Below are 12109 nucleotides of genomic sequence, written 5' to 3'. Positions count from 1 at the left end.
GTATCAAAGCCGCAGATGGTATGAGCTTTCGGACTGACAAATTCAGGATCGCCCAAGCTATTCGGACACACTGCATTGGGAAGGACCCTGTAGCTGCATACGCACTCGTTCTTACTGGCCGGCTAGGGCAATCTTAGCGTGAATGCTCTGGTCAGATATGAGACAAGGACCCAAGCAGGAGGAACACGAGGTCGGCAGGCTGCCTGGCCCTGTCCTCAACGGACTCGATCCAGTCCACTCGTTTGTGCAGACGTTCTCGTCGGACGCCGCTGGTGGAAGAAAATTCGTCAGATGTTGGAAATTTCCAGCGTCTACCTCGTCCTCGGGGCACCATGTTACCGACAGCCGGGAGAAAAACTCCAATCCCAACAGGTTCACCCGAAGCTAGTTGAACACTAAAGACCCGACGAAAATTCGAACCGGGTTGTGATCCTAAACAAGGCCAGGCGACAGAAAACGGGGATAATAGTTTTTCTTTCCTCTGACGGAGAAAGGAGTGCTATTAGGAGATAGTGTCGGCGAAGTGAGCGCCCGAAGGCTCCTACATGCTACACATCATCATCATATTCGAACGTTCATGGCGATTCTATGACAAAGATCGAAAAAATTTTCACCGTCAATTGAGGCTTCGTGTGACGGATCTCCCCCACCATGAGTGCATTTTACCAGTCATGGTCACGATTCAAGGCGAGAGCCATCTTAAGACCGCCTGCTATTGGAGTGGAGGCTCGGAGATCTTTTCGATCCGTTTTGCTGGTTGTCGCTTCCAATAACCAACTTTCTAAATATCTCGCTTACGTGCTGCCGCACCAAGGTCTTCTCTCTTCAACAGTCGCAATTGAGAGGCTTCAAGGGAGTGGGTAAATGCGGCGGTCAGGGTCATTGGGGGCATTTCCCCACATCCACATGACGTGCAGCCAGACTAGGGTTCAGGATTCTCCCAACGATCGATAATGGCAAAACGTCAGGGTCCACGCCAGCTCAAACCAGTTCGCAAGGTGACGCCGCTGAACAGGTATTCGTAATGCTAATCTGCAACATTTCGATTCTTCTTTTTATAAGCATTTGACTCACGAGAAAACGGGCACGCTACTCGATGTCTTAGCGGTCCGATATCCCACAAGACCACCTGTTCATCAGACTTTGAGATTCCTGGAAAACGGAGGCCGTTATAGCGAATCGCACCGCGGAAACATTTAGTCTGCTTTGGGTCTTTGGGCTCGTGAGTAACAGGTGACATTATATGCTCGTATCTGAGGCAGCCTTTAGATCGCGTGCAGACACTGCACTGTGTAGTTGTGACGGGATTCTAGAGGACCTTTTCTCGATTTGACCCAAAACAAGAGATCCTGAAGAAACGGATGTGTAATTTCTTGCTTTTTTATTTTATTCAATTTATTTTTTAATTTATTTTTTATAACGATTGAAGCTAAAATTTAAAACGAGGAAGCTTTTCAAAGCGATGGCTACCAGCAAAGTCTTGTGTGTTGATAAAACGTGGGGTGTGTCGGGGACATCAGCCCAATGAGTTCGGACAAATCGCGAAGAATCGGCCTGAACCGAAACCATCGTCCATAACCTAAAATACCACGTTTTCAACACCATTGGGACATTCAACCAACCAACTAAATATAGACATCTAGACTATTGAAAATATGGCCTCGATCCTAAATAGTGTATGCCCATAAGGCTATAACGATGATCTACTCACATAATAGGAAATGAAAATATTATAATTTACTTAAGATAGAGCTTCGCACCAAGCAGCTCCTATACAAAAGCTTGAAGGATAATTAGATCTGACGATCTTTATATATATCCTGCGGAAGATCATTCACGATGCCAATCTTTAAATTTGCGGTTTCAAGGTTATAGGTTAGTCGACATGTATAGTGGAAGAGTATTTAAATCGTAGCCCCTAGCATAATTCTATTTCTTCTTTGTTAACCATCTCCTATACAATATCCACAATACGGTTTCCAGGTAGCTTGAATCAAGCCCACCCAAAACTTCTTATTCCATCTCTATCAATATACTTATTCTTTAACAAATATAAACCCTCACAGTTTAAATACTGATCAAAGATCAACCTATAATCCGCAAAATGAGTAGCAGTCAGGAAAGTTCAGCGAACTTGAGATCGCAAACAGGCCAAGGTCCACAAAGGATCCAAATCTACAACTCTGAGCTGAACACCATCTACAAGCGAGAAGTTCCCGCACTAATCATCCCCACCCAATTGATCTGCAAAGTCACATACGTGATCAGAACATTGGAAAACAGAATTGCTGAAGAATTCAGTGCTCGATTGTTCTCTACAGCATTGAGGACCCCGAAAAGTTATGGATCAGTCCATCAAGCTCTTTATCGAGAAACCTTCGGACGGGGCGGCCTATCAATCTATCTTCAGCACAGGCCAGGTTACAAACCTCATCGTCCTATCCCACCCAATTGGAGACGAAACAGGGAAACTCCAGTATATCGACCATCCGATATCAAAATCTATGTGAAATATCCGCTCCAGTATCGATGCAATCTCCTTTTCATCGATATACTCAAGGACATGGGTATCGATCCGATGGATTGGATGATGGTTCAGCGTAAATTGGCGCTGTCGGCATCTCTGTTTGAAAACGAGCCTCCACTGAGAACGGATGCTATTACTTGGGGCCCAGCGGTTAAATTGTTGGCGGAAAAGATGTCACCAAGGTGGAAGCCCGCATTTACAATGCCGCTGTGTCGAATTGTGGAGCGAGCAATGAAATTGAGCACAAGAGAATCAGATAAGATTGTCAAAATGGTTTTCCCTGATGTTTTTGGACCTTTCCGCGACTCGATGAGGATGTCTCTATTTTGAGGTCCTTGCTATGGCGTTTCTAGCAGATTTTTTGACTTTTTCCTTCTTCCTTTCTTTTCATCTTTAGCTATTCTTGAGCTCTAAAGACATACTGGCGGTGGATCCATAGATATGATCTAACTAACGTTATAACCTCGCCAAAATATTGGCAATATTGGGCTGCAAATCTTCACTAATTGCCGGCCGAGATGGGTCAATGTCCCCACAAATCTCAACCTCTAACTCAACCCACAACAAGCAGCTCGGCTGAGATGTTCCCAAATTTGGAGAATATATATGCGAACTTGTCGAGGTGGACGGGAATATAGACCCCGTCCCAACCCTGTGGATACGCTTCAAAAATTTAAAGCGGATATTCCGTGCGGAAACGAAAATTATTTATAATTTAACTTCCAGTGGTTACATGTCATTGGGATCGATATGGTCGGCTGCATACAGTCGACGGGTTGGTTTCACAAACGGGCTCGCGTATTCGTGCCTACGAACTCGTTTGTTACAGCTGAAGCTTTGCTTTTGTATTTTATTCTTCACAAGAGCATTTTCAACTCCATTGAATGCATAGCTCCATATTTGTCTTGTAATTAGATGAATATAATTTTTAGCCTCAATTCTAAGGAGATGTTCGGGTTCATTAGGAGACTCTGCTGCAGAGGACGGCCGACCATGTATGGCATGCAATGCATAGACGGCTCACTTCAAACGAAATTCGCTTATACCACCACTCGTAAAGTCATCTTTTTGTGAACTTTCCGTCACCCGATGGGGATTCACAACTACCAGAGCCACTAATGTAGCATTGACAGAAAGTTGACAGGGTGCATCGTAATCTATGATACGGCATGTAAACCCCATATTTTTGGGCGGGTGTCTGGTTGACCTTAAATAATAAATTTAAACTAAAAGTTATTGATTACGAATATATATAAACCCATTAAAATCGATATCGGGAACGCGTAAACTTGTTATAACGTTGACTTCCTAATTACCAAAATGGTCCTGTTCTTGCGGAGGAAGTCCACTAAGACCATCTCTGTTCCAACAACTCCTCTGTTCTTGATTCCTGAACTTATAGAAAAAATCCTTTTAAACGTACCAGCAATCGACGTCTTGACCAGGTGTCGCAGCGTCTGCAAAATATGGAAAGATCTTATTGAGAATACCTCACCCGATCTGAAATACTATTCAACATCTGGTCTTAGACGCACCGATCTGGATGCGGCTAAGGTCAAGCCATCCCGCGCTCGCCCCAGGTCTACCCCTGATCGGAGTCCTCACCCTCAACTCCTAACCCCAATTGCAATTGACATTCTTTCCATATTTTGGAAACGACTGGCGAAAGATGGGATTATTGTTGACAAGCCCGAGCAACCACGACGAGAATGGGCGGTTAGAACATTTTTTCGACGAGAACAAGGGGATGGGGCACACTCACAACATGTACAAAGACGGTCTGAGAGCCGTCGGAGCAGCAGTAGCTCCACCATGAACAAATTCCAAGAATGTATTCTCATCATGGGAACCATTTTTATCTACCTACCAGTATCAAGAACCCTCAGAGCAGCCTCCTTCATAAAGCTGAAGGCTGGCAAGGTCGGGAGGAGGAAAAGAGCTGTAGCCAGCCTCGGGAGAAAACTTATCAAAGAATTCACTCCAGTATGGCAAAAGGTTCAGATATTCAAACCTCACACTCCGGAATTTCGAGGGGTCCTCATAGGTGCAGGAACAAACCAGAGACACCGTTCAATCAGTCCTCGGGATAGTACCCTTAGTCTCCCAAAGAAATTTACGAAGCTATCTGACGCGGCAAACGCTTTGATGACTCCTTTGATAGAAGCCATCTATTGTGGAAAGCTTCTATTCGTGGATGCCCCTACCCATCCTTCAATCATACTTGGTGTAGCTGTTCAAGGCCCAGCTGTTGGGATTGATCTAACCTACGAATTCGATGAGCTTGTAACTCGGATCAACCGATATGATGGGGCTGCAAAAGAGTCCTTCATGTTTGGAGCACACGAACCGTTCAATGTGTCGTGCAAATTCACAAGAATAGTCGAAGATGAGGGTGCCACATGGGGGGTCTCTGTTAACACTCTTTGGAGAGCCGACCAACTTAATGAGAACGTGGTGCCCGAAACAGTCTCACAGAGGCGATGGGGATTTATTGCACCCAATATGTAGAATCCATCAAAGCATTCATTTGGTGTTTTCTACTCAGATTGTCGATTTACATGTACGGGAGAATCACACGCTATTCATTGTATCATTTCATTCGCTCTCATAGATTCGCAACCAGTATGTAATAATAATGCAAAATAACTCTCCCTTAATTAGGAAAGGTAGTAAAATATACATGCGTCAGTCCGGTAATTGTAGATGTAACAGTAGCTTCCAGGTTGTTTGCGAGTTTTCTGTGTGAACCCCGCAATCCTCTGCTGGACCTCCTGTAGATATTGTTTATCTGCGCCGCTAGTTGCCGTTTGAAAAACTTTCTTCCAGCCATCTGGTCCCTGCAACTGCGACAGCCTAATGGCCTCAAGAACTTCGTTATACACGTCGATTGCAACAATTGGTACTGCTTTCCCCCCAAGTTCTGCCATCTTTCGTCGTGCATTTTCCATCACTTGCGGCCTATTTGGTTTCTTCGCACCTTTGCGTTCAGTCGGCCAAATGACTAGGATTTCTCCTTCATCAAATGGACTGGAAATAGATGACCCCCCTCCTCCTCCTCCGCTAGTGTTTAATTTATGGTGAAAGTGACGCAAACTCGGTAGAAGATCTTGAGTACTACTCAATCTCCTCGCCTTAAGCATCTCTGTCATTCCATCCTTCTTCCCTTCTCCAAGTTCAGCGGTGATGTGGTTGGCTAATGAGGTTAGTAGTTGGTCCGTTTCTTCTCCTGTTTTCAAGTTTCGGACTTTGACAGTTTGGTGAACGGCGATGTTGCTTTTAATTATGATTTGCCAACCATACAAATCTAAGTGGGATTTCGAGGTGCCAGCGCCGCTTAAGATGTCATCGTCTAGCTCAGCTCTAATGTTGCCAGCCCAAAGTGAGGCGGTAATGCGTATGCCGTATGTTTTGAGGTCCTCGATGCTGGAGGCAGTGACGATAACGTCGCACTATACCCATAGTTAGCGCCGTTAATATCTAAGGGATGGTAGTTTGGTTAGCTTACCCTACGCGTTGATATCGTGTGATCTTCATCCAACAGGTGTTTCTTCTTTTTCGTTTTGCTCGATTGCGAATGATGTTTCAAAATCCCTCTGCTGAGGGCATCGAAACTTAACTTAAACCCTGCGGCGTGGATTTTGCCCACGTCTCCCGGGGTGGATATTGGTCTCGAAGCCTTGACCAAATCATCGTATCTTCCGCCGCTCGCTAGCGTCTGCCGAGTCATCTGTGTACCATCACTAGAACAAGTGAAGACAAGCCCTCCGTTGTAGTACTGATGATCATAAATACACAAAGGTGCAAAGTAGAATTTCTTTTTGACGCCGAACTTCTTGAGGTAGTCAAAGACATTTCTGAGATGGTCGAATGCTTTTGAGCATGAAGGGAAGGTTTTGCAATTCGACGTAATATTTCTAAGCCGCTTAAAACCCTTCTCGAAATCCTGCTCTCGCCAATCAAAGCGCTTCAGTTCCGCAAGGGATGCTGTGGAGGTGACCTTGCTAGATTTCAGATCCCGAAGAACGGTATCCCATTTCTCGCCCATGTAAAGTTTGCTTAGTTCCGTTAGAAGAGTTCGTCGCTCTGATTGCGCAATCCCACAGAAGTCAAAAATTAGCTTTAGAATGTCGAGATGGCCGATATTAAATTCCATTTTCGCTCCTCGGAAGAATGTGAAGCTATCCAAGATTTCATCCAGAACTTTTATCGTTTCTGCTTCTTTGAGGTCGGTATCTCGACCCTTTGATATGATATCAAATACGATTTCGCCATGCGAGCTCGGCTGTCCAAAACCGTGAGAGTTCTCTCGGAAAACGATTCCAAAAGAGTAGCTTTTGGTGTAATTCTGTTCTTGTATTGCAAGCTGCCTTGCATATGGTAAGACTTGGTCGTACCGAAGTTGTACCAGTTGTCCTCGTTCAGTGATTAGTCTCATAGCTTCCGCCTCGTAATACTGGGAGTCCGGAACAAGGAAGTTTTTTGTAACTTCAACTGCTCCATGCCGCTTGAACACTGACAAAATCCTTTCCTTCACATACATGTCCATAACCAATTTATCAACAGCACTGCCTTGAACAGGTTTTTTGTCAAAGAATGGATCATTGGCTGGTTTGGAAGGGTCAGAGAAAAGTTTTTTGAATATGATGGCCTTCCGGGTGTCTCTAGTATTCGGGTCATCTAAACTTTCAATGACTTGGTTGAAATTGTCGTCATTTATTCTGAGAGGTATGGAATGGTTTGTGAGTAACTCCGCAGCGTCTGGTCGTTCGGATGCCTTCCGCAGAAGTTGGCGAATAATATGCACTTCTTCAGCCTTAACTTCCGGATTAAGACAGCTAGGGATGACTATTTCTTTGCTCTTCAATCCGGTAATATACTCCTGCAGCTCAAAGCTAGTGGATGCTGGCCTACTACACATTTCAAAAAAGATGATCCCAAGCGAATACATATCAACCTTTGCTGTGTAATGTGGGTTCGACTTGTCCAAAACTTCCGGGGCCATGTATAACCGGGTTCCAATTTGAGTCGTCATAACGCTTTCATTGCCATCTTCCGTCTTATTGGGCGTGGCGTGTGTATGAGAAGACTTCGGGCGGTGATTTCCAACACTGGCTGCCAAACCAAAATCTCCGATCCGTGGCATATTGGTCTGGCTCAAAAAGATATTTTCCGGTTTCAAGTCTCTATGGATAATTCCTTCTTTGTGAATGTAGTCTAGACCATTGAGGATTTGACGGAGGAATTGCCAGTAATCTTCGGGCCGCAAATAGAGGTCTTTATTAATAGCGTCTCTGAGGGTCTGTTTATCGCAGAATTCCATTTGGATATAAAGAATCATCGGTGTTTGTGAACGCTCTGGAGCACTCTTCTTCGTTCCACCACTGCTATCCTCATCTTCAGAGTAGATCTCGTCGGGTTTGTTTCCAGTTTGCATGCGATTGGTTTCGCGGATCTGAAGATGCGATTGCTCATCATCATTCTCATCATTCTCAACGCCACCAGTCGCACCTTCCGACGCCGTGTCATCATCACTAGTGTCATCATCGTCACTGTCTGATTCAAAGACTGCGTTCTCGCTATCGTCTGAAGAATACCCGAACTCAATACCATCGTTTTTCAAGCTGATATAATCAAGATGTGATCTGCGCCCTTCATCCAGAGATACAGAATCGGTCCCGTTATCCGTAAGACTATATCCTTCCTCCCCACTCGTACTATCAACACCTAGAAATGTGCTCCTATCGCTTGATTCCATCCAAGTGGAATAGTATCGAACGACGTTCGGGTGGTTCAGTTGCGAAAGCAATAAAACTTCTTTCAAAACGTCAGTAAGGGTATTGGAAGATGTTTCTATGACCTTCTTGATGGCGTAGAAGCTACCATCGAACTTGTTTCTTGCTTTGACGACTTCGCCGAAACCTCCACGACCGAGACGTTGGATTTCATCCCATTCTTGGGCATATCGCCCAACCTTGCCACTAAAAGAGCCGCGCCTCTTGACTGGTGACATTGCCGTCGGGATTGTTTCATTGTCCGTCGGGTCATCATCATAAGCATCGTCACCTTGCCGTAAAAATTCCATCGGTAGAAGATCAAAAACACCCAGCCGCTTATTATGCTCCCGAAGGAACATTTTCCCAAGGAAAGCTTTCAATGATAAAGGAAGTCTCTCTTTTAAGGCAGCTTGGGGAGAAACATGTTTCGTTCGTAGGTCAAGCCCCAGCAGCATTTGCAGAATAAGGACAGCAAAATCCCAAATGTCGGTTTTCTTGGTGGGTGCCTTAGAAGTCGCCAATTCTGGGGCCACCCAAGGGTCTTTGCTATCATAAGGCTCCTCGGTACCGTCCTGATAGTTCTCTAGTGCTTGAAGGCGGTAGGATATACCCGGATCTGCGAATTTCACAATTGTTTTACCGCCAACAGATTGAAACAAGAGAACATTTCTTGGGTGTATCCTGCGATGAATGATACCAGCTTGGTGAAGATCTCGGAGACCATCAATTAACTGTAGTATGTAAGATCGAACCATTGAAACGTCGAGTTTACCAACGGTTTCGAGGAGATCTGCAAGTGAGCCTTTGTTGGCGTATTCCATTAGAATATCAATTCTGAATTTTCGAGCGTCTCCATGGTCATCACCCATATAGTCCATTGGAATTTCTGTGATATTAGTCGCGAGAACCTCCACAACACTGCTGTGACGTTGGTTGTCTTCTGATGGTATCAGTTTTTCTAAGTCGGTCTCAAGCTTTGTAAGAAGCTGTGTTCCCTCTGAAGAGCTCGGATTTAAGTTTGTCCATTCCATTTCTTTTAGAACTAGTGCAACTTCAAAGTCCTGTGGAACTTCAAATATTGGACGGACGACGTATACACTTGTTCTTCCATGCTTCTGCAAAAGGACCATGCCCCCAACCTAACAAGGTACCGCGGCGAATCAGTGATAGTGCAATGGTTTTGAGTTAACTAGAAAATACCTTTCTGAATCTCCCGTGATTACCGATTGTATCTTTTACAACCAGCCTTTCAGGGAACAAGCGGCAAATTCCATCTCCAGTATCTGCAGCATCATCGTCAAGAGTTTGTGAGTTTTGTGCTTCTAGCCGAACTCGTCGCTTTTGTTGGGCTTGATTGAACGCCTTCTTAGTACGTTGCCTCTCCGCCTCAGCTCGGCGTTCTGTATCTGCTTTTCGCTCCCTCTCTGCTTGGACAGCTTCCTCAGCCTGTCTTTTCTTTTCGGCCTCTTCTTTTAAAGCTCTCTCTTCGAATAATGCCGGTTTATGGGCATCTGCGTCCTTTGCATTGGCTCTGTCATTGAGGTACTGCCTTACTTCTTCAGCAATGACGGACATCATTTCATCGCCCATGCAATCTGCGACTTGCTTCCTGATGAGATTTTCGAGGGACTTCTGGTGCTCCCCCCTTAACCCCACTGGATCAGACAGCCGAATAACAGGCGCTACTTTAGGGTAGACGGATGGAAACTCGACATTTAGAGTTATCCCAATTTCGGAATCTGTTTCAGCTTTGAGATTTAGCTTGAAGCAATGGGCCACTTTCGCCTGCAAAAGTGTATTAGAAATTGCTTGAAAAAAAGACTATATAAACCCCAACTTACGTTCCATGCTCCTGCTCCTTTTTCGACAAGCTGGAACTCATCTGGGTACATCGATTCCATGACCAAAACTTCATTGCTTTGGATATCATCGTAATTTGTGACCCCTCCTGTCTGTACAGAAGGGGCACTCGCAGCATGACTTTTCACGGTATTCTTTTTCTGGTTTTTAGGCGGCATTTTGGTAGTGTCGTGTGAATTCAAGTATAATATGAGCTCTTGTTGCAAAAGTGGTAGTTAATCGTTGTTTCTTGTATGTACTCGGGTTCGCTCAGATCAGGAGCAAGACGTTAGACGCGAGTGCCACCGTTCCTATTCTGCAGCTGACGCTGCAGATTTAGGGTTCGGATCTGGAATACATGATTACTATTGGTGTTTTCGAAAGGGAGGTTGTTGTTATTCGTGGATATGGACCTGCAGTTACGTACTGCAGTGTATAAGCTTCGTGGTTTGAGGGTGGGTTTGGATCAACCGACAAATCAGAAGACTGAGTCAAGGTGGTCTCGCGCCCAACACAGTTTGATGTTCATAATCCAACATTGTATTACATAATCTCCGCAACTTTTTGATGTCCTGAAGGTCTACACGGCACCTCTGGTGGTTTTGTACTCGCATTTCTCTATAATGTAATTACTTAAGTATGTATTGAAAATAAAACTTTAAGTAGTGGCATGGGACCAGTATCGTGGACTTGGATATTCGATTTGAAAGTACTGTTCTATCCCCGCTTTAAAGCTTTGACAATTAATATTGATGGTGTCGAAATTACAACATGATATACTTGGCGAGGCTTCTATAATTGGTAATATGTGCTTTGGTGGTGCAGCGCTGCAGCTCCATGGATCGAATAAAAGTTATATACGTATGCAATTGTACGAATGATCAGTTGCTACAAAAGGGTTAAGTCGGTACCACCTCGATCGCTAGAGACGAATCGCCATCTCTGATCCATGACCGAGCTAAAGTAGCTCCGCGTGCATCAAGGCAAAAGCCGTCATTTATATCTCAGGAAGGTACATAAGTATGTACGTCGTAGGTAGCCCACATCAGCAAATCTGAAATTTTTTTAAATGCAAGTTTAGCTTAATATGATATAACAAAATACAGGAATACAATATTCAAACCGCCGCTAATTCACACTTGTAAATCGAGGACCTTTGAAACGCTTTTGATTCGAAGGAATTCGATCGAATTGATTTCTCCAGATGGTATTGATGCAATATATCAAGCAAGGGCAGCATTCGGAATGCTTCCAGATTCTTAGAGCCGAAACACTCACAGAATTGTTAAAAATTCTGCCATTCCCCGGCTGGGCGAGCTCATATTATGCGTGGTGGGAATGTGGGGTACAGACACACAATCTGCCAACATTGAATGTTTTGTAACTTGAAATACACCAAACTGTTGCCGAAAGGGTTAGGTGCAAGAAGTGTGTGTCCAATGTTCCCGAGGCTGCCGGGAAAGACGGTGCCAAAAAGCCACTAACGATCCTGCAAGTTGTTGATTTTTCATCGAGAAATATGATGTACCAGCTGAAAAACGGGTGAGGTATTGACGGACAGGCCTAATCACCGTCTTGGCAAGGATCTTTTAGAGGGTGGCCATTGGCTGTTTGGAGTTTGGGTCGGATAAAGATGGCTATGATACGATTTCAAACGTTGGAAACCTGCCACGTGAAATGAAGCGGATACGATTATTGAATTGTCAAAAAAAAAAAGGACAATAGAATCAAGGTGGAGGTTTTTGCTAGTGTCGGAATGATTAAAACCTACCAGTATACCATCTGTCGCCCGTTTTACCAGAAAATCTCTTTTTCCCTCAATCGACAATATACTTCAGGATTTCCGGCAGTAAATAAGTTGGGGATTTCGGCAGGGCATCTGGAACATCCTCAGCCTACTAGCGTGAAGAGATGCAGCTGAGTGACCAGGATTGGTGATTGGATGCAAGCCTTGCAAGTTTAAGGCCGG

The 12109-nt window shown here is 44.6% G+C and overlaps 3 protein-coding genes across 3 annotated transcripts; 2 read left to right on the top strand and 1 right to left on the bottom strand.

Moving 5' to 3' along the window:
- Positions 1-2104: 2104 nt before the first annotated feature.
- On the top strand, positions 2105-2857 carry AOL_s00215g641 (uncharacterized protein; the record flags this gene model as incomplete). The annotated part of the gene is made up of 1 exon (XM_011129843.1): positions 2105-2857. The coding sequence occupies one exon, from the start codon at positions 2105-2107 to the stop codon at positions 2855-2857; it is 753 nt and encodes a 250-aa protein (XP_011128145.1).
- A 990-nt stretch (positions 2858-3847) lies between these two features.
- On the top strand, positions 3848-5035 carry AOL_s00215g640 (uncharacterized protein; the record flags this gene model as incomplete). The annotated part of the gene is made up of 1 exon (XM_011129842.1): positions 3848-5035. One exon carries the CDS (start codon positions 3848-3850, stop codon positions 5033-5035), a length of 1188 nt encoding a protein of 395 aa, XP_011128144.1.
- Positions 5036-5184: 149 nt separating this feature from the next.
- Positions 5185-10319, bottom strand: AOL_s00215g639 (uncharacterized protein; the record flags this gene model as incomplete). Its single annotated transcript, XM_011129841.1, has 4 exons — positions 5185-5976; positions 6033-9440; positions 9502-10086; positions 10143-10319. The coding sequence occupies 4 exons, from the start codon at positions 10317-10319 to the stop codon at positions 5185-5187; spliced, it is 4962 nt and encodes a 1653-aa protein (XP_011128143.1).
- Between the last annotated feature and the right edge of the window lie 1790 nt (positions 10320-12109).

This window comes from Orbilia oligospora, assembly GCF_000225545.1.
Source record: "Orbilia oligospora ATCC 24927 unplaced genomic scaffold scaffold00215, whole genome shotgun sequence".
NCBI lineage: Eukaryota > Fungi > Ascomycota > Orbiliomycetes > Orbiliales > Orbiliaceae > Orbilia > Orbilia oligospora.
Note: the sequence above shows the minus strand (reverse complement) of the source record. Positions and strands in the feature narration are given on the sequence as shown.